We start from the raw sequence: 22,942 nt of genomic DNA on the forward strand, positions 1-22,942 counted from the left end.
TGACATTAAAGTGAAACTCTAACGCAAATGAAATCACAAACACACACCGCAAAAACAGGAACTCATGTCTATTATTTCTGTTATTTTATTTTAATAGAATAGTTTTACTTTGTAAGCTTGAAAAAGTGAGAAAGCAGGAAGACAAGCTGTGGGCTCGGGCTGAGTAAATTAATATAAAAATATCCTATCTTTAATATTTTAAGTGTTTTGATGATGCACTGTACGCTTACAGTATATTTGTTCACTCACAAACTGCCTTTTTTAACTGAAATGTTTTGTCTACAAATGTAGACTACTTAAAATCTTGAAAAAAATTAAGGGATAAATTTACCTTTCATATTTCTAATTTTCTATTTATATTTAAATTTCATATTTATTTTATAATAATAATAATAAATATTATTAAATAAAATGTGGTAATATGAAATAAATATAAAATAACTTTCATATTTATAATATCCTGAATTTATATATTCCATTGTCCATTGTCAAAAGCACTATACAAATTGAATTGAATTAATAAATAAATTTTAATTTAAATAATTTCTATTTTAAATCATTTCTAATTTAAATTTCTTTGAACTTAAATAAATTCTTTAAAAAATTCTAATAGAATTCTAAAAGAATTCAGTACTACTACTAATACTACTACTAATAATGATGCAAACATCAGATTAGTTTGTAAAGAAAACAAAGATGATCTATCTTCACCGAATATCACAGCAGCACCACTCTTCACCTCCTGATCTTTGCTCCATTTCTATAAATAGTAAAGTGAGGAGTCTCTGATGTGAAGGTTGGTAATTCGGGGTTTAACCCAGTTAACCGTAACATTAGCTGCTTCACCCCACAAGGCGCTGATTGTCCTGGTGTGCTCTCGGCTTGTCTGTTTTAAACGCAGACTGTACGCTTCATTTTGGCTTTTTACAGTCCAGCCGTTTTGCTGATGACATCATGGAAACAGGGCTCAAGCACCTCTATTTTCCAGCTTGAAACGTGAAACCACCTTCACATGGCTTCTGGCCATTTTTTTTTTTTTTTTGATAAAGATGATCTGGACACTAGAAAGTGTACTAGAGAGAGATGTGGAGGAATGAAGAGGCTCTGATCTCTTCCCTGAGATTAATGAGAACAGAAGGTGAGCTCGCAAATAGGAGCGAGAGTGGACGTGTGGGTGGTGCTACAACCAGAAGCACTGAGTGAGTCAGGAATAGTGCTTTCTCTATTGAATACCACGACTCAGCAACAGATGTGAATGTATCTCTGTGTGTGTGTGTGTGTGTGTGTGTGTATGTGTATGAATTTCCCATTACATTACTCGACTCATGAACATACAGAGTTCTGTTCTCCTCGACTCAGAACATTGTTGGGGTTTATCACCAGACCAAACCGTAGAGCAGGGTTTCCTAACTCCAGTCTTGGGGGAGGTGCCGTCCGGAGCAGCTTGGGGATTTTCCTGCTCAGACATTCCCTTTAATTACCAGGTTCAGTAGGTGTGTTACAGCAGAGCAACCACCAAACTTCCAGCCCTCCGGAACTAGAGCCCTGTTTCATTCACGTCTTGCCCTGTCCAGATTTTTACGATTATTGCATTATTATGAATTCTCTACAGTCTTATGCGGCGCTCACACCTACAGCATCTCAGAGCATTAAAGCTACCAGAGATCATTCCTTTTCAATGAGACCTGGTGATACGAGTGACAGCGAGTGTTGGTGACTAGACGTGTTTGTGTTCAGTGACGTGACAAAGTTGAGAAACTACACAAACACCAAATCTCCCTCCAGAACGTTTCATTTTAGTAAGATAACTGATTTGGAATAATAGTTGCCCCAGACACTGATAAGCGTTATTACCATGGCAACTAGTAGTTGGAATGTCTTATAATGACTTCATAGTACAGTGAGTGGAGACTTGCAGCGATAAAATCTCTGTATGTGTGAACACACAGCTCCAGGGCTGAGTAATACAGTGGGGAATAATTAATACTCTGATTACGTCAAACTGATACGCAAACAAACAAAAAACAAAATTCATCCAGAGTTAACTTCATGTGTTTACCTTCAACATTCAGATTTACTTACAGTACTTAAATACTTATAGTATTTCATTAATAGTAAGTAATTAAGTAACTGAGGAGTGACCTGACCAAGACAACAGCAAAAGACTTGACCTCAATTAAGACAGCACAAAGTATGAAAGAAGGACAGGAAAGAAAGGAAGAAGGAAAGAAAGAAAGGAAGAAGGAAGAAAAGGAAAGAAGGGAAGAGAAGGAAGGTAAGGAAAGAAGGGAAAAGAAGGAAGAAAAGGAAAGAAGGGGGAGGAAAGAGAAGGGAAGAAGAAAGAAGGAAGGAATAAATATAAAAGAAAGAAAGAAGTGAAAGAAAGAAAGGAAGAGAAGGAAGAAAAGGAAAGAATGAAGGAAAGGAAAGAAGGGAGAGGAAAGAGACAGGAAGAAGAAAGAAGGAAGGAAAGAATTAATATAAAAGATAGAAAGAAGTGACAGAAAGAAAGAATAAATATGAATGAATGAATGAATGAAAGTAAGAACGAAGGAAAAAAGAAAAGAATGAATGAAAGAAAGAATCGCAGAAGCAACTTCCAATATGTCTATACTCGAAGTTATTTATAAGTGCCATAAAGAGTGCTGAGTGATGTCTGAGTGCTGAGTGATGTCTGAGTGCCGAGTGATGTCTGAGTGCCGAGTGATGTCTGAGTGCCGAGTGATGTCTGAGTGCCGAGTGATGTCTGAGTGCCGAGTGCTGTCTGAGTGCCGAGTGCTGTCTGAGTGCCGAGTGATGTCTGAGTGATGTCTGAGTGCTGAGTGATGTCTGAGTGCTGAGTGATGTCTGAGTGCTGAGTGCTGTCTGAGTGCCGAGTGATGTCTGAGTGATGTCTGAGTGATGTCTGAGTGCTGAGTGATGTCTGAGTGATGTCTGAGTGATGTCTGAGTGCTGAGTGATGTCTGAGTGCTGAGTGCTGTCTGAGTGCCGAGTGATGTCTGAGTGATGTCTGAGTGCCGAGTGATGTCTGAGTGCGGAGTGCTGTCTGAGTGCCGAGTGATGTCTGAGTGATGTCTGAGTGCCGAGTGATGTCTGAGTGCCGAGTGATGTCTGAGTGCCGAGTGATGTCTGAGTGCCGAGTGATGTCTGAGTGATGTCTGAGTGCCGAGTGATGTCTGAGTGCCGAGTGATGTCTGAGTGCCGAGTGATGTCTGAGTGATGTCTGAGTGCCGAGTGATGTCTGAGTGCCGAGTGATGTCTGAGTGCCGAGTGATGTCTGAGTGATGTCTGAGTGCCGAGTGATGTCTGAGTGATGTCTGAGTGCCGAGTGATGTCTGAGTGATGTCTGAGTGCCGAGTGATGTCTGAGTGCCGTCTGAGTGCCGTCTGAGTGCCGTCTGAGTGCCGTCTGAGTGCCGACTGAGTGATGTCTGAGTGATGTCTGAGTGATGTCTGAGTGATGTCTGAGTGATGTCTGAGTGATGTCTGAGTGCCGAGTGATGTCTAAGTGCCGTCTGAGTGCCGAGTGATGTCTAAGTGATGTCTGAGTGCCGAGTGATGTCTGAGTGCCGAATGATGTCTGAGTGCCGAATGATGTCTGAGTGCCGAGTGATGTCTGAGTGCCGAGTGATGTCTGAGTGCCGAGTGATGTCTGAGTGCCGAGTGATGTCTGAGTGCCGAGTGATGTCTAAGTGCTGTCTGAGTGCCGAGTGATGTCTGAGTGCCGAGTGCTGTCTGAGTGCCGAGTGATGTCTAAGTGCTGTCTGAGTGCCGAGTGATGTTTAAGTCCTGTCTGAGTGCCGAGTGATGTCTGAGTGCCGAGTGATGTCTGAGTGGCGAGTGATGTCTAAGTGCTGTCTGAGTGCCGAGTGATGTCTGAGTGCTGAATGATGACAGAGTGTGTGCAATACCACTACTAATAGCGATATAGATACATATATCAGGTAACAAAATGTCTAGCTATTGTGACATAATACCGTGACCCTTTGACATTGTTGACCCATTGGCCGATATTCTGACTCCTTGTTTGCTCTCTGTCTGTGTCACTGTGTGTAATGCTGATGCAGTGAGGTCAGTGGTCTGGCCTGCCGTAGCTATATGCTCTGATTACTGCTCACTGCATGTGGAGACTCCTTTGATCCCAAACGTCTGCTCGCACAGTTAGCATGCAATTAGCCTCGCGTCCTCTGTTTTTCCTACTCTGTTTTTCCATCTCTGCAGGTCACTAGTTGTTTATTGTAGCTTGTGGGTGATCTGTGTTTATTGGGAGGGAGCTTGTGCGTGCTGTCCTAGCTGCTTGGGCTTGTTTTACTTATTGAAACCCTTTGTGAATGCAAGACTTTTTCAAATCTTCAGTGTTCTGTTTTTATTATTCAGTAATTCCATAATTTCTTTTCAGCACACTGTGTTTAAAAACCTTCTCTTCATAATGCTGCTATTAACCCTAGCATTAGAAATACCACTGTGTCTTTATTTATGTCATGGTACTGTGAAAATGAAATTTCCAAACATTTGACAAAGAAAGGGTGTGTACATCATCTCATGGTATATTGTGCATCTTCACATGTCAGACAGAGGCCACGCCTCCTTTACTGTGACAGAGAGAGGCCAAGTCTCTTTCACTGACACTGACAGAGGCTACACCTCCTTCATTGAGACTAACAGAGGCCACGCCTCCTTCACTGAGTCTGACAGACAGAGGCCACACCTCCTTCACTGAGGCTAACAGAGGCCACACTGCCTTCACAGAGATTGACAGAGGCCACACCTCCTTCACTGAGACTAACAGTAACCAAACCTCCTTCACTGAGACTGACAAAGGCCATAGATCCTTCAGTGAGACTAATAGAGGCCACACCTCCTTCATTGAGATGCCTCCTTTACTGAGACTGAGAGACAGAGGCCACACCTCCTTCACTGAGACTAACAGAGGCCACACCTTCTTTACTGAGACTAATAGAGGCCACACCTCCTTCAATGAGACCACCTCCTTCACTGAGACGAACATTGGGATTGATAAGCACCAAGGTCTTAAGTTAAGATTGCTGGTCGTAGAACAATTATGACGTGCTTATCAGCAGCTGATTTCTGGCAGTGTCAGGAATGTTTTATTAAAATCTCGTGCCTTGTGCTACAGCACTCATCTGAACACTATCTATAGGAGGATGGTATAGAAACTCACATTATGGTAAAGACAAACTTATATAAGTAAGTATCTATACTAATGACAGAAACGTATCTTTTATCCCATTTTTAAGGATGTTTCTGTTTAGGCCACACCTCGCCAGAGTATCTGACGGGCACTTGGACCATACCTTCACCAGCAGTCTAACAGCTGGACACAGTGAAATTAGATAATACATTACTAATAATTGGTGTGTGTGTGTGGGGCATCAGACCTTTTCCTGTTGGGTTGGGTGAGGATCATCTGTTGATGGGGCATGTGAGTATGAGTCAGAGGCATATTCTTGTGTGTATTCTTCCTGGCTTTAATGCTCCTTTTTCCTATTTATCCTTTTTCCCTTCGTAAGTTTGTACCTAATCAGTTCACAATAGCTGTTAGCCAGCACATTGTCACTGAGATTTCCCACATGCTCACTCACAAGCTCTCAGATTGCTCTAGGGGTGGAAACTATGGCGAAGCATTAGGCCTAACACTCCTCAGTTCTGCAGTGAGATTGCATTATTATATCGAGGTAAACACACTGAGAGGCTTCAGTCTGCACACATTAACCTACAGGACCAGCAAAAATGAGATCCAGTTTACCCGTAAGCTTAAACCCTATATGTAGTCAAGCAGTGAGACATGTTTTGTGTTTGGATTATTTCTGTTTGGATAAAGTGAATATTTTCTCTCCTAAAATCTCCTGTCATTAATCATTTAACACGACCATCTTGCTGTGACATGCTCAATATCTTTTAACCCATTCCTGGGAAGATTTTTAGGCTGATTTGTTCTCATTAACTTGATGTTAGGCTAGTATTAGAATAAGATTAAGTCTTAACTTAATCTTAACCTTTCAATCAACTCTTATTAAGAAACACTTTCTGTGTTATTACTTATCTCCTGTGGTTTTGTGCTGATTATTTTAGGTGAAAAGAGAAATTTGACCATATTGAGCTGAGCTGAGGTTTGTTTTCATCCTAAGATCTGAAATCATATTTGTTCACTAAAATACTGAGAGGTCATGGATGGTGTGATCTGTGATTCTGAAAGCTCAGGGTTCTGGGGTTTGTAGGCTGATTACTGACGATTTAGACATGACAGTGTGTGTGTGTCTTGTGATGGGTATCCACTGGGATAGACTCCAGGTTCATCGTAACCCTGTGATGGATGGATGGATGGATGGAGTCATGTGCATATGAATGTTGGAGATTATGGACTAATCCCAGAATACTAGTTTGCCTAGAAAAACTACTAAAAAAACAATCTGAAGTCCCTCTGTTCAACTCCCTCTTGGTGCAGAAGTGTGAATCCACTCTGTGTTCAAAAAGTAAACAATGACGTCTCTCTGCAGACGTCCCAGACACGAGGAGGGGCTTATACATGAAATCCAGTCTGTCCTCCGTCCGTCATTCTAACACACAGTCATAACACATACAGCTCTCTCTGCACCTCTCCCCACTGACCTGAATCCTGTCTCTCTTCCTGCTTGATATTTTGCAAGATGTTAATGTGTGTTAACAGACTTTACACTGTTTCTGTCAAGTGTCTGGGCCTCGATTCTCTCCTCTCGCTCCAGGTCTTTCTGTCTCTTTCAGTCCAGGCTCAATGCAGAATTTATCATCACTGTGTCCTGATAACAGTAGCAGCGTTTGCCCTCATACCATTTCAGCTAAGTTTGGCTAACTCGTACATTAAACAAGAAAATAGATAAAATAATGCTAAAACTGCACACTGGGTGTTTTTCTAATATAGTTGTTGTAGCCAGAGGATTTCAGAAAAGTCGATTTCTTTGTTGGTTTTGAAATGATTAACAGAGTCAGACTGCATTCTTTCAGCTAATTTATCTAACGAAGGGTTTGGATTCTTTTATGTGTATCAGGTCCAAACCTGCGTCTCGTTGCGTTATTGCGTACGAGCCGTGGCTTGTTCATGTTATGCATTCATGTGCACTAATGTATTAATGACAGACCTCTGGCTACATGTGAGACACACACTTACACATGGAAACCATTACAGCTTTCTGCTGTTCCCTGTTTTATTAAAGATTTCTAATGGTCTGTGTTTTCTTGTTTTTCCATATTGGCCATAAATGGATGCATATGGTCTGCAGCAGTACTTTGATACAGCTGATTTGTGTCAATGCTCGATTGGGCATATTGTGAGCCAGGAAAACTTTCCCCACGCCATTACACCACCACCACCATGAACTGATGACATGGCAGGGTGTCAGAGTCCATGGATTCAAACTGTTGGCCCCACTGTTAACATTAGTGCAGAAATCAGAACTGATGAATTTCGGTGAGCATGTGCAGACTGTAGGCTCGGATTTCTGTTCTTTGGCTGACAGGAGATGGAAATTTGACTGTATTGAGCTGAGCTGTTGTTTGTTTTCATCGTAAGGTCTAGAATCCCATTTGTTCACTAAAATACTGTGAGATCACGGTGGGAGCTGTCATTCTGTAAGATCAGGGATCCTAGGGATTGTCGGGTTGGCATGTCTGAATTGTCAGGTGTGTGTGTGTGCGTGTTCTTAGATGCTTTTCTGCTCAGTACGGTTGTAAAGTAGCCTTCCTGTCAGGTTCAGCTGGATATCTAGTTCTCCTGTGGCCTCTTGCAGAACTGCTGCTCACTGGGTGTTTTTGTTTTCCGCACCACTCTGTGTAAAGTGACTGAAATACTCAAAACATCCTGTCTGGCACTTAGCTAAATGAGAAACGCTTGATCACTTCTAAAAGTTATTTATTCTCGAGCAGGCGGAAACTATATCTGTACATCTGTAGCAGTTGTGTTAATTAAAAAGCACAGAAACATACAGAACAGTGCTAATTAATTAATGACAAGACACAGGATTGTGTTAATTGTCGATGCTCAGGATTCCACACAGCTGTGTTAATGAGAAAACAATTACCTGAGAATTTCTGTGGGGATGAGTAGGGTGGGGTTCAGTTTGCTTTAGAGCTTCTTCACTTTAACACTCCTGCTATGAAGTATAAAGTGTGTGTGTGTGTGTGTTAGTAATACTGGAACTGCCTGCGTTTTAATCAGCATGATATTGGCTGGAGGACGGAAGGAGGTATTAAGCGATGGTGAACAGGGCTCAGGGGGCACAACAGAAAAGCGTAACGTTTCACAAGACAGTGAATTAGACCTTGGATGCTGAACAGACAAAAGGAAGTAGCATAAGGAGATTGTGATCGCAGTGAATATTCAGTTCCTTTGTGGTTTCTCATTGCAGTTATTGCCCTCCTTTTCATCTCGTTCCTGTCGTCTAGGCGATTATTTTCAATTCAATTTATTTGTATAGCGCTGTTAACAATGGACATTGTCTCAAAGCAGCTTTACAGAAGTATAGAGACGTAGAATAAAAATGATAAAGTTTAATAAGCCTGAGGCGATGAGGAAAAACTTCCTGAGATGGTGAGCCAGACTCAGATGGGAACCCAATCCTCATTTGGTTGACACTGGACAGTAAATAATGCCCTTTCTAAACAAGAGCTCCTGAGGAACTAATAGGTCTGTTGTGCCTATGTGTAGAAGAGCATGCAAGCCATGCGCTGTATTACAGAGCCATCATTCCTCGTACAGCAACACCCACCTCACATCATTCCACCATGGAGATAATCAGCTGTCGGACGAACATGTGATGGGGCAGTGATCCGTATCGGTGCTGAGCAAGCCCATACTCGTCACTGCTCCACTCACTTTATCTCTTTAGAGAGGTTTTACTGAATAAATCCACCACAAAGCACCAGATTGTGAAAAATTTTCCTAACCGGACATCTCAGATTTGCTTCATACTTGGAAATAAGTACGATATTGTGAGCCGTGAAGAGTGTGGCTTTGCTCAGCACCGATATGGATCACTGCCCCATCACACGTTCTTCCGACAGCTGATTATCTCCATCGTGGAATGAAGGAGGAATGATGGCTCTGTAATACAGTATATAGTGGATTTATAATAGATAGTCTGCAAAAAATTTCGGCTTGTGCATTAGTGTCTGATATCCAGGCTTCTCCACTGGATTCTCCATTATTTATTTAATAAAAGTGTTCAGAATTTTTTTTAAAAATTCATTTATATATAGGTTTTGTAGGTTATGAATATTTTACCTTTTGTGCATTTTTTTTTTTTAAATAATTCAATTCATAATTCAGTTGATCAGTCTTCAGCACAATCGGTCACTTCTCCACTCACCGTCAACTTGAGAATACATCCTCACTGTCCATTTCATTCGGAACAGCAGTACACTTTCATGCCAAAAAAAGTTCATCTCAAACCTCAGAGTGAAGAAACAGTCTGATCTCTGTGACTATAACTGTGGCATGGATGTTGGTAACAGATGAGTTGGTTTGAGTTTTTCAGAAACTGCTGATCTGCTGGGATTTTCCTGGCATGTCAATCTCTAAAGTTTACACAAGGAAAAATAAAAAAAACATCAAGAGAACGACAGTCATGCAGGTGGAAATGCTTTGCCGATAAGAAAACACACCTACAGTGAATAATTGTGAGCACTTCTGAGTGGTGTGATGGTCTGATTGAAAAGTTGGATGCAAGAAGGCTCCAGTCAGCCAATCTAAATGATTTTTTTTTAAAATCTACTTAAAAGGTAATCAAACAAAGAAAACTGAAACAAAAAAAAGGATTTCTCTTTATTCCATACTGCAGGTTACCAGAGGTGTTTCCTCGACTCTCAGTGATGCCACCAGAGTAGGATGTATTTTTTTTTTTTTTTTTTTTTTTTTATCAGAGCTTGGCAGGAAGTGTTTCCTTTTCTTTTAAGAAAGCCAAGCATGCTGGCTGTTTTGACTTTATCTATGCCCCAGCTCTGGTCTTTTAATTTCATGACACGGTATGAAAGAGATCAGTATTTACACCACACTTGTCCATGACTTTGTTCCTCTTTGTTTCCATCCATGTCTGGAGATTGGGAACGATCATGGACGAGTTCCAGATCTGTTCATTAATCAGCTTACACCCACTTAGAAAAACTGAGCCAATCCCTTTTATTCATCTGAGATGGATGTAGGCCATTTAAAAATATGCTGGAATCTAAACATTTCATCTCTGTGTATAAAAAAAGATCGTCAGAAGAGAGTGGAAAATAGAAGAGGATTTAAAGATATGGAGATGGAAGTTGGAATGGAAATGAGAGAGAGAGAGAGAGAGAGAGAGAGAGACATCTCCCTCCTCCACAGGGTGCAAGGAGCTTATTTCCATTGGCAGCACCTCAAAGAGCTCACCACTACTCCCACAATGCTTTGCCCGTGAAACTCTCAGCCAGCTTGTGTCAGCAGTCACGCACAGAATTATTGTAATCAGAGGAATCCTCGCTGAAATTCAGTTCAAAATACAGGGCTCTAGCTGTGGGAGGGCGAGGAGTCGCAGGTAATTAGGTTTTCCACCGCAGAGCCACGTTGCTCACCCGAAGCCCTGGAGATCAACACAGAGCTGTAAACTGCATCCCTGGAGCCAGATAGTGTTTAGAAAGACCTGCTCTGCTTCTGTGGTTCAAGTTTTTTTTTTTTTTTACCCCCCATGAGAGTGTTCGACACAGCTGTTGTCTCAGATCACAGACTTTTCATATGGTCAGGTCATTGTTTTTTGACCCTGGAGTTTATCCGACTCTGCACATTTAGGTGCTTTTCCATTCCAACACACCTGTGTCAACTCATCTGCTCTAACAAGCCCCGTACGAGGCTAAAACGGGTGTGTCCGGGCGGGAAAAACACCAACACAGCCACTGTAGGACGGCTAAAGTACTAAGAAACACTACTCTAGACCGTTTAAGCCGCAGTAATTCAGCAACACTGTGGGTTTTGTTAAAAGGAGTGACCGCTTAAGTTGTTTGTTTGGATTGTGTTATACAGTGCGAGAGGCCGAATCTTTCCTACTTATCACCCATTATGAAGTTCTGGGATTTGTTAGAATGCATTCTTTTTCGGCTTAAGAAAAGCATCATGTTAGCAGTAGTGCTACATCATGTAATAATGAATAATGTATTGCGTAAACCACATTATTGTGAAAATTCTAATCGATCTGAAGAACGCAATATCATTATTTCACAAGAACTTCTTTTACTTGCTTAACATTTCCTTGTCCCTGATGTTAAACTTAGATTGATTGTCCTATAGAAAACCATCAGATCTGTTGTATAATGTGGTGTCTTTAAGTTAAGCTAAATTCCGAACAACTTGCTATTCACTACATATTCTCACTACAGCGGAAACGGAATAATGGGATTGTGTGTACTAGTGGCTGCAAACTGGGTACGATTCTGCCATGTTCTTTCTGGATCACTCGCTGCTATTAAATCAAACCTTCTTCTGAATCTTTGGCCTCTTCCTGTTTCAGGAGATTGTAAGTTCAGATTCCAACAGTACCACAGCCTTCCATGGCCTGGAATCCAAGAAAATGAAGTCTGCTGTGCTGTCTAGACTGGAGAGATGGCGTTGCTCTCCTCCTGTCAATCAGATCGACACTATTAAATTGTGTGTTCATGTGGAAGAGGGAAGTTAGCGCTTTCCTATAAGTGTGTTACAAAAGCATAGTGATGCAGCATGAAGCATCACCTGTCTTAGAGGAAGCACACGCTCAGTTTCATCATGTCTGGTTGGTAGATGTCGTGTGATGGAAGGACTGTGTGGGAACAGATAAATGACAAAATTTAGAGGAAATGAAAAAAATCCAAATGCTCAGTAGAACCCCTGTAGTGTGAACAAGTGACAGTCCATCACATTTTACTGTAAAATGCTGTAAATTTGTCCTATTTTTCACTTCCTGTCAGACCAAAGGCCATCTGTTAGCAGATTCCATGTAGTATTTTGCCATTCAGTTACTACACAAGCTGCTAGTTCTCATGTTGGCATGGAAGTTACATTTTTCATTTAATTTAATGGCAGATGTGTTATTTCCGTTATCTTTTCAGAATGTAGTCTCACCATCTCTCTCTCTCTCTCTCTTTCTCTCTCTCCACAGCATGTCTGTTTCGCTACAACGCTCTTTCTTTAGTCTACCTTCTGTACCTGCTGCTGCTGCCATGGTTCACCTGGCCCAACAAACACACAGCACGAGGTAAGAATAATCAAATCTCACACATTTCTACCTCTCTCTCAGATCCTCAAAATGAAAGATCTAAATGTTGATGTAGTCATCAAAAGAACTTGTGTCGGGTTGGAATAGGACATGGGGTGAGTTTTATGGTTCACATAATCTCTGGGCTGTAAGAAATAACCCAAAAACCTGTGATGTCACTCTGTACTCCATCAATGATGTTCAGATGATGGTGCTGGTAGTCTGGTACTTCATCTTTACACTCTCACCTGTGTTCACACAATATGAGGATCCTGTTGCAGGCAATAAAAAGTCTTTCTGGGCTCCAGAAGGTTTCCATTTTGCTGCTAATGGTGTGGTCCAGCAGCAGAAATTCCGTGCTACCTGGGTTCGATTCCTAGGTATGGTTCCAACCCAGCCACCGAGAAGATAACCCTCAGTGCCAAACCCAGATAAAAATGGCTTCCAGCATAAAACCTGTGTCAAAATCAAATATCCGGATCGGGTGACCTGATGTGGTGTCCCCAAACAGGGAGCAGCTGAAGGACAACAACATTTTGCTGTTGTAAAAAATCATGTTTTAAAATGAAGATTTATTTGTAAGGCTACTATCTAAACTAATGTTCTAGGGAAACTAAAGGACCGTTGTTCAGTGGAGAACAGAGCACTAAGTTTATTTTAATCAGCGTGGCCTCTTGTTGGTTTCTTCCTGGTTGTTTGAGGGTCTGGAGAAGTGGTGCTGACAGAATCTCATCTAGCGCTTTGTTATACAACAGGCTGATAAGTAGCAGGTGATAACTGGAGCTACTTCCTATTTTGACTGATATGAATGGATGTGCCGGCAGTTTATTTTGATGGCAAATGTTCAAGGTCTACAAAAAAAACAGATGAAGGTCAGGCCTCAGCTTCCTATTAAACAGTGAATGTTGGTTTATGTCAAGGCTGATATCAGACTCATAAGAAATAACACATACACCAATAAGCCATAACATTAAAACCACGTGCCTATTATTGTTTACGTTCCCCTTGTGCTGTCAAAACAACTCTGAGCTATCAAGACCCCTGACAGTGTGCTGTGGTATCTGACACCAAGACACCTGCAGCAGATAAGTCCTGTAAGTTGTAAGGTAGTGCTTCCAGGTATGGAATGGATGCTCAACCGGATTGAGATCTGGGGAATTTGGAGGTCAAGACCTTGAACTCTTTGTGATGTTCTTCAAACCATTCCTGAACTATTCCTGCTGAAAGAAGATACAAGCCCATTAGGGAATACTGTTACTGATGTATTGTACTTGGTCTCGAACACTGTTTAGGTAGGTGTACATGTAAAAAATAACAGCCATGTGAAAGGATCCAAGGTGTTCCAGCAGAACATCGCCCTGGGCATCACACTGCCTACGCCAGCTTGCCATCTTCCCATAATGCATCCCGGTGCCAGCTTTTGTTCAACGCAGCTGATGTAAAAGAAAACATGATTTATCAAACCAAGTCACCACCTTCCATTGCTCCATGGTCCAGTTCTGATGCTGATGTGCCCTTTATAGGTGCTTTCAGCAGTGCACAGGGGTCAACATGGACATTCTAACGGTCCATATTTAGCAAGATGTGATGCACTGTGTGTTCTGACACCTTTCTGCCATAGCCAGCATGCAGTTGTTTCAGAAATTTGTGTCGGACGGGTTACACTTCACTCCTTATAACCCTGTCTCTGGTTTACCGGCTAACAGGAATCCCTCAAGATCTGCTGTTTTGAAAAAGATCCGACCCAGTTACATAAACATCACAGTCTGGACCGTGTCAGAGTCACTCAGATCCGTACACTTATCCATTTTTCATGCTTCCAACACATCAGGTTTGAGAACTGACTGTTTCATTGCTGCCTGATGTATCCTAAACCTTGACAGGTGTCACTGTAATGAAACAATCAAACTTATTCACTTCACCTATCAGTTGTTTTAATCTTATGGCTGATTGATTAAGTCTTATAAGTCCTAAAAAATGTTTTCCCAGAAATCACATTTGAATCAGAATCATTAAACTAATGACAGCTGTACAGGTTAAATGCAACACTTAGCTCTGTGAATGACGTAGCTTCTGAAGAAATGAAGTCTCGGCTCAGCTAGTTTGCGATAAACGAGGTGACAAGCATGATGGTGTTGATTGTGGTATGCTCATGGTGCTTTCCACACACTTAGCACTGCTTGACTTTTATAAAAAAAGAAATGATTTATAACCACACTCTCCGGTGTCAGCTAGGAGAGGACATTTTCCCTTCTGCTTCCTTTCAGGGTTTTTTTCATCATGTCAGCTCAAGAGTTTTTCTTGCCAGATCGACTGTGGTCATTAGGAATCAGTTTCATCCAAATGATCCAGATGTCTGTAAAGATGCTTTGTGACAATGTCCAGTTGTTAAAAGTGCTTTTTGAATAAAATCTAAGGTTTTGGAAAAGTTTTGGAACTGAACTGTTGGTGCCGAGTATATGAATTCTCATTACATTTAGATTTACGGCATTTGGAAGATGCCTTTATCCAGAGCGACTTACATTTTTCTCATTTATACAACTGAGGAATTTAGGGTTAAGGGTCTTGCTCTAGGGCCCAGTAGTGGCAGCTTGGTGGTTCTGTTTGGTTGGTCAGAATGACTAAAGACTTAAGCTCTGCTGCATTGCTGTATTTAGATAGAGAAGAAACGGTGGCTAATTCTCACTGGCACCACTGTCAGCGAATAGCCAGCAGGTAGTCAGTGGGTAGCCAGCAGGTTGGTTTTGAGCAATCAGCAGATAGTCAGCAGGTAGCCAGTGGGTAGTCAGGGGATAGTCAGAAGGTTGCCAGTAGGTAGTTAGCGAGCAGTCAGCAGCTTGTCAGCAGGTAGCCAGCGGGTAGTCAGAGGATAGTCAGTGGGTAGCCAGCAGGTAGTTAGCGAGCAGTCAGCAGGTAGTAAGTGAGTAGTCAGCACATAGCCAGCAGGTAGTCAGTGAGCAGTCAGCATGTGGTCAGCAAGTAGCCAGCCAGTAGTCAGGGGATAGTCATTAGGTAGCCAGCAGGTAGCCAACAAGCAGCCAGCAGGTTGTAAATGAATAGTGATCAGGTATTCAACAGGTAGTCAACGAGCAGTAAGCAGGTAGTAAGTGAGTAGTCAGCATGTAGTCAAGAGCAGTCATCAGGTAGTCAGTGGGTAGTCAGAAGGTAGTCCGTGAGCAGGTCAGCTGGTAGTCAGGGGATAGTCACCAGGTAGCCAACAGGTGGTCAAAGAGCAGTCAGCAGGTAGTCAGCGGGTAACCAGCAGGTAGACAGCATTTAATGAGTTGAATTTATGGGAACTGGAGGAAACTGTTGACTAAAGGGAAAGTAAACCAGCATGCAGATGAATGTAGTTTAAATCAAATCTTATTCTAGAAATTAATTATAGAAATCTTACGCTCTATTGAAGTGCATGAGTTACATGAGAGTCTACATACATTGGCAAGTGGTCAGAAAGGTTCTTTGCTTGTACCTCTTGGGAACAATTAAACCGTTTATGAAGACAGACCATGTTCCCATTCATTTAGGAGTCTAAACCCTCTTATTCAGTGAACGCTTAGTGATACCTTAATTCTTTTCCCCCAGCTCCTGTAAACTGAGAGGTTTCTTTCTGGTCACTGGTGCAGATTCTTCCCCATTGAGCTACTAAGGTGGTGACATCATGCTGCCCTTTTTCTAGTATCCAACTTAGCAGTTAAGTTGTTGATCAAATCAGTGAATTTCATTGTTATTTCCCAGCTTCCGGAGTAAAGATTAAATCTTCAGGATTTCTGATAATCTCTTCAAGGCTTGTTTTATTTCTGTCGCAGCCACAGCAGAGTATGATTTTCTCTCAAGAAACTAGTGACTTTTTTTTAACCCATTTCTGTCAGGTGGTTTTCACACTGGTTCGAATGCAAGTGTGTTTGTCTCCTGCTCCGTGCAGCATTGGTCTGGTTTCGGTTTCTGGTCTTGGTCTATTATGTAGTGCAACAAAATAATAAGGCTCCAGTTATAAGGCTCCTCACCTCTTCAGTGCCCCACAACATTCCCCTGCTACTCCTGCTACATGTGTGTTGTGGAAACTAATGATGTCATCTGCTAGAACACACATTTTTCACAGGTTACTTTACTTCCTGAACAAGTGCAGACCAAAGAACGAGTTGTGTTCACATTCACAGGAATCACATCACAGTTCCAGTGTAGCTGAACCCACACTAGTTCCTACAGGTAGCCTCGGATTCAGTACCGCTCTGCGCTTCCTGCTCCACTTCCTGTGACCGCTTTCACATGTCCAAATTTTTCATGCAAACCTGCCCAGTTTCAGACTAAACTGCCAGTGGGAAAAGCTCCTGAGAAAAACTGCCTGTTGACTGTTTTTCTCATTCATCTATTCAGCAGTTAAATCCTGCACTGCAGGAACAACTAAATAAGTGGTCAGGGGATTGCGTGGGCTTGAGGGTTTTGTCATCAGCTTCTATTTTATTTGTAGTTCATAGAGTCAAGCGTCATAGGTTTATAGGTGTTTATGGGGACGGGGTTGGGGAACGATTAAACGGCTTAAAATGAATGCAACTTTTGTCAATCAAAATTTTTTATTAACTCCGTCATTAAATTCGTGAATGCTAGTTTCTGTTAGCGTCATGTAACACCAAGAGACACAGGCTTTTTCTGCTCAGGCAGCACCAGGTTAAGTGGATAAAACTTTACAAGCTGTAAAAAAAATAATAAATACAAAATTGGATGCAGACCAAGGCAATGTTTGTCTTTGTGGTTGCGACTTTATAACCGGAAGCTGCTCACACTCAGAGAGGCCATATTGATTCTTGAGAAAACGTGCTTCAATTTAGCAAGACAAACTTTCCAGCAGGTTTCTAATCAAAGATGAATAAACATTGGTCACAATTTTAGATCTGAGAGCAAATATTTTCCATATCCTGGTCTCTGGCATGTCCGTAGTCAAGGTTAGCGCAGCCTGTGTGAAACAATAGGGAATTAACATGTCCTCACTCACACATACACACACACACACACATTCTCTCTCTCTCTCATCTTTCAGCATCTCTTGAGTTCTGAAATGTTTTGTTTTTCTGCAGTGTCTCGTGTCTGTCATGCTCCGGGGATGCAATGCAGCTCATCATTTCCTCTAGTGTGAGAAGGAAGTATAATCAGTAGCTGCACTTGCTTCCTACTGTTGAAAAATACAGCAACAGTGGACAAATCAGTAGCCTGGACATACCGGACAAGCAGATTTCATGTCCAGGGTATTAGTTTGTCATTCATTGTTTCCTGGCAGACAAGTTAGTTTACCAAATAGGTTTGTACCAAATATCTGGACTTCTGAGAAGATTAAACATAACATACTTCACAGTGGGGCAATCTATAATATCTAGAGTGTCTGCTATTCACTGCACTACACAGCAGCCGAGTCGAGATCTGACGGCTGACTGGAAAGCGATTAGTTCAGGCGGGTTAATCAGAGTGCATGGATGACTGATGATTTCTTTCAGAACCTGAAGCATGTAAGAATGAGGAGACAAGAAATCCTCCCACAAAGCTGTAAAACTTTAGCTTGAAATGAAAGACTAAACTTCATGCAACTCAGAGCCAAAGTGTTCATTGCTCCTTAACTAGCTAACTAGCTCACGTTACTATGTTATGCTAGCTACCACTTTTTAGCCTAGGATCAGGTTTCAACACACACCCAAACCCACGACTGGGCTCATACACTGCAGTTCTTACTTGCCTGAAAAACGTATGTATAATGTATGATTTGTTCACCTGGTACACTTCAGAGGAAATATTAACACCTGCCAACAGCCTAACGGTTATAAGGAAAGGGGAAACTCCTCCAGAACACCAGCTCATTGAAAGTTTGGGATTCTGTATCATTACGCTGAAGGTTTTTGGACGACTTGTGGAATTCCGTATAGGGAATAAAATCTGAGCTGCAGCGTACTGACAAAAAAAACCCAAAACAAAACAAGATGGCTTTTTAATTAAAACCACGTTGCTGGTTCTCCGCTATGAATTAGCAGCACTCTCTGTGGCCTGGAAATGCCAGCAAAGCAGATGAGGAGTGCAGTCAGGAGCTGTGAACGCTTCAGAGAAGCTAAGCTGCAAGAGCCGAGCGTTCCAGGCCCTTTCACCGGCGTGGAAAATATACATCACTTCTCCGATTGCATTAAGCCAGGGTCACTCATTGTTTCCTCGGGAGGAAAACGTCTTATTAATTGCTTTCCCCTGACCTTTTTGCCAAAAAAAAAACACCAAAAAAAAACAAAACAATGAACAAACAGTGCACATGTGTGTTTAATGTTCTTGGAGAGAATGATATTAGTCAAGTGTCTTGAGGAAGAGAGTCGATCCAAATGCTAATGAAGGCTAATGAGCTGCCGATGATGAAGAGCTTTAGGGGATGTCGATGTTGACGCGAATGTTATTTACGATAAGTTTCCAATCTGCGCGGAGTTTCTCCAGATTGGAAATTACCTCAGAGAAGCGCTAGCATCTTAGCATTAATGATTTAGTCGCTTGTAGTGGAAAGGTCAGTGTAGGTGATCAGTAAGTTCCAGCTGTGGTCTTTCTCTCTTCTTTCTCTTTCTTCTTTCCATTTCTTTTTTTTCCTCGTGTTAGCCATGAGGCTCCATTTTTAGTGAAGGGGGTTTCCTCATGGTGTGGGACATATGAAAACACTCACTGTTATTTACTCAATACTGCTAGCTTAGTATTAACAGGGAAAGTGATGCTAGCTTTTTTTATTCAGCTCCGTTTTCTAGGGGCGTGTCTCAGTCAGATCTCTAGGTTTGTGAATCAGTATATCGTTATCGTGTTATCGTATCGGTACTCTGACTCACTTCACACTGGGACACTGATGACTCCATTTCCTGTGACATTTTAAAAGTGTCTCATGTAGATCGGTGAGCTTGATCACACGCGTGTCCTTCATGGTACTTCAGGAAGGATTGTACACTAGCCAGTGGATTTTTTTAAAAACACTTTAAAGGCGCCAGACTCAGACAGACCGTATACAGAACCTCAAACCAAGTAATCATTTGAGAGCTACACGCAGCTAGAGCTGGCTGAGAAATATGATGTCATTTTTATTAAGGAACATGGTGGATATGTGTTTTTTTGTGGTGCATTGTGGTATTTTTTTAGGGAGAGAATGTTCCAGGGCACTTGAAGGATTTTGCGATGGAGAGAGAGAGAGACAGGACTTTAAAACGGTCGACTCCCTGAGCTGAGTGAGACGCAGACAGTGGTGTTTAACTAGCTAAACAAACTACAGTTATAAAGTTAGATAAGGTTCCAAGCGTAATCTCATTAGTGCATTAGAGGGAGGAGGGAGGAAGAGGAGGAGAAAGAGGAAGAAGAAGAGGAGGAGGTTAGTTGTTATCTGTTAGCTTGCAACTAGACCCTCCTTATATGTGAAGGATTCTTTTAGAAATTACTTAAACACACACACACACACAAGGCTCTATTCCAGTGGTTCTTAACCTTTTTACAAGTACACCTTATTTGGACAATAAGAAAAATGACTGCGTTTGGTGATTAAATATCGAGTAAATATTTTTTTTAATTGGAAAAAATAATAAATTCCTGTTTTAGTGCCAAAAATAAGTCACCAATTTTCCTGTTTTCCGTTTTCAGTTTAAACCAAAAAACAAATCCAACACAGATGTGGATTTGGTGCGCTTACGTTCTGACAAATCCAATCTGCTGTAGAGCGCTGAAGATGTTCTGGTGACTTGTGATTAGAAAATTAGAAAAACACTGTTTGTGTGTGTGTGTGTGTGTGAGAGAGAGAGAGAGAGAGAGAGAGAGAGAGAATGTATGGGTGTATGTATGAGTGTGTTTGTGTGTATGTTGGTGTGTGTGTGTGTGTGTGTGAGGGAGAGAGAGAGAGAGAGAGAGAGAGAGAGAGAGAGAGAACGTATGGGTGTGTGAGGGTGTGTTTGTGCACATGTTGGGGGGTGTGTGTGTGAGAGAGAGAGAGAGAGAGAGAGAGAGAAAGAGAGAATGTATGGGTGTATGTATGGGTGTGTAGGTGTGTGTGTGAGAGAGAGAGAGAGAGAGAGAGAGAGAGAATGTATGGGTGTATGTATGGGGGTGTTTGTGTGTATGTTGGTGTGTGTGTGTGGGTGGGTGAGAGAGAGAGAGAGAGAGAATGTATGGGTGTATGTATGGGTGTGTTTGTGTGTATGTTGGTGTGTGTGTGAGAGAGAGAGAGAGAGAGAGAGAGAGAGAGAGAACATATGGGTGCATGTATGGGTGTGTGAGGGTGTGTTTGTGTATATGTTGGGTTGTGTGTGTGTGAGAGAGAGAGAGAGAGAGAGAGAGAATGTATGGGTGTATGTATGGGGGTGTTTGTGTGTATGTTGGTGTGTGTGTGTGAGAGAGAGAGAGAGAGAGAGAGAGAGAGAGAGAGAGAAAATGTATGGGTGCATGTATGGGTGTGTGAGGGTGTGTTTGTGTGTATGTTGGGGAGAGAGAGAGAGAGAGAGAGAGAATGAGAACGTATGGGTGTGTGAGGGTGTGTTTGTGTGTATGTTGGGGAGAGAGAGAGAGAGAGAATGAGAACGTGAGGGTGTGTTTGTGTGTATGTTGGGGAGAGAGAGAGAGAGAGAATGAGAACGTATGGGTGTGTGAGGGTGTGTTTGTGTGTATGTTGGGGAGAGAGAGAGAGAGAGAATGAGAACGTATGGGTGTGTGAGGGTGTGTTTGTGTGTATGTTGGGGAGAGAGAGAGAGAACGTGAACGTATGGGTGTGTGAGGGTGTGTTTGTGTGTATGTTGGGGAGAGAGAGAGAGAACGAGAACGTATGGGTGTGTGAGGGTGTGTTTGTGTGTATGTTGGGGAGAGAGAGAGAGAGAGAGAGAGAGAGAGAACGTGAACGTATGGGTGTGTGAGGGTGTGTGTGTGTGTATGTTGGGGTGTGTGTGAGAGAGAGAGAGGGAGAGAGAGAATGTATGGGTGTGTGTGGGTGTGTTTGTGTGTATGTTGGGGTGTGTGTTTGAGTGTGTGTATGTGTTCCCCTTTAATTTGTAAGCCTTCTGTATGTACTGAAATGTAAACAGTCGTTCAGTCATGATCTCTTGGAGCCTCTTATTTGCTACATTAAAAAAGAATGATTTACTGAAACACAACCGGAGCTTACATGTAGCCTTTAATGCACTGACATTAGATGGATTGTCCAAAGTCTTTGTGTAACTCGATAAGCTTTGTCTCTCCTCGTGTTTCTCTGGAAGTTAAATCTGTGTATTGTTTGTGTAATGATCTGTGAATACAGGAGTCAACATTCACCATCCCTGCAGGAAAGCTTGTTCAGCGTGTTCAGAGAAAAAACCTCTCCTCTTTTCCCCCACAGCACGGCGTCGTCTCCTGCCTTTAACCGTGTTTGCCGTCTCTCTTCATTCCCAGCTCTTCGGGTGTTTGTTTAAACGACATGAATTCTGTTTCACTCAAGAATTTATTAAGGATTAGATAGGATTAGATTAACACTACATCTCGTTCTTTCAGTAACCACAATACCTTTAATAGCTTTTTTTGCACAGATTTTGCCTTTAAAGACGTCTGTCTGGCAGAAACGCACTAAACCGATGAGATTTCCAGACCTGAAAGAAGGAATTCTGCACTTTTGGCCAGATTTTATGCTATCCACAAGTCTCCGATTTCTCATCGCTTTTCAAGATGGCGCTGAACAAAACACACTGTCTGTGTGCTGTCACTTCCATCAGTGATGCGCTGCGAGGATTTGCACAATGAGGAGATCGGGAGGTAAAACTGGCTCATCAGCTGGCAGACTGCAGTCCAGATGTGCACTTAGCACACTGTTTCAACTGGATAAATAAAGAGGAAAGGCAAAAATATAAACACCAGCGCACTTGAGTCGCAGATTCAGTGCTTTATAAAACTCACACAGTTAAAGTTGAATAATGCATCTATACACTGGACTCTGATCAGCCATAACATTAAAACCACTGACAGGTGAAGTGAATAACATTGGTTATATCATTACAGTGGCACAATATGCAACAGTAATTTCTTGATGCTGACGTATTGGAAGCAGGTAAAATGGCCGAGTGTGAGGATCTGAGTGACTCTGACAACGATGTCTAGACGACTGGGTCACATGATGTGGATGTTTCTTTGACACGTATCACCTTCCTAAACGTTATTTCAGACTTCTTCATGCTAACAGTGTTCCCTAATGGCAGTGTCCTCTTTCAGCACCACACTGTTGGAATGATTTGAGGAACATTGAGTTCAGGGTGTTGATTCGGCCTCCAGATTCCCCTAGATCCTGTCGATCATCCGTGGGATGTGGCAGACAAACAAATCCAATCTATGGAAGCTCTGTCTCACATATTAAAGGGTTTTTTTTTTTTTTTTTGCTAAAATCTTAGGGTAGAATTCATACCTCAAGCTCTTTTGGCTACACAATAATTTGTGACCTACACAATGTTAGGCAGGTGGTTATAATGTTATGGCTAAACCCTGGACCTACACGTGTGACCTTATACAGATAACTCCACCGAAATTCAGCTCCCGTTGTTTACTGGTTTATTACATGGAATGTCCAGTGGTTCATCCGGAAACAGATGCTTATGTAACATCTGACCCTTATCCCTTCTGTTCTCATCCGCTGACATGCGAGTGGGCCGAGACCCTGCTGTCCTTGCGGAGTCCGTGTACAGTACGAAGTCGAGGTCTCCTGGGTCT

The 22,942-nt window shown here is 42.1% G+C and overlaps 1 protein-coding gene across 2 annotated transcripts in view; it reads left to right on the forward strand.

Annotated features, from left to right (window-relative positions):
- Window positions 1-22,942, forward strand: part of piezo1 (piezo-type mechanosensitive ion channel component 1) — a 120,893-nt gene that overhangs the window by 34,381 nt on the left and 63,570 nt on the right. For both annotated transcript variants that reach the window (XM_058382083.1, XM_058382084.1), the window contains exon 2: window positions 12,143-12,238. In XM_058382083.1, coding sequence (XP_058238066.1) covers window positions 12,143-12,238 — 96 coding nt within the window. The remainder of the gene's footprint in view (window positions 1-12,142; window positions 12,239-22,942) is intronic.

The sequence above is a fragment of the Hemibagrus wyckioides genome, linkage group LG27 (assembly GCF_019097595.1).
Source record: "Hemibagrus wyckioides isolate EC202008001 linkage group LG27, SWU_Hwy_1.0, whole genome shotgun sequence".
NCBI lineage: Eukaryota > Metazoa > Chordata > Actinopteri > Siluriformes > Bagridae > Hemibagrus > Hemibagrus wyckioides.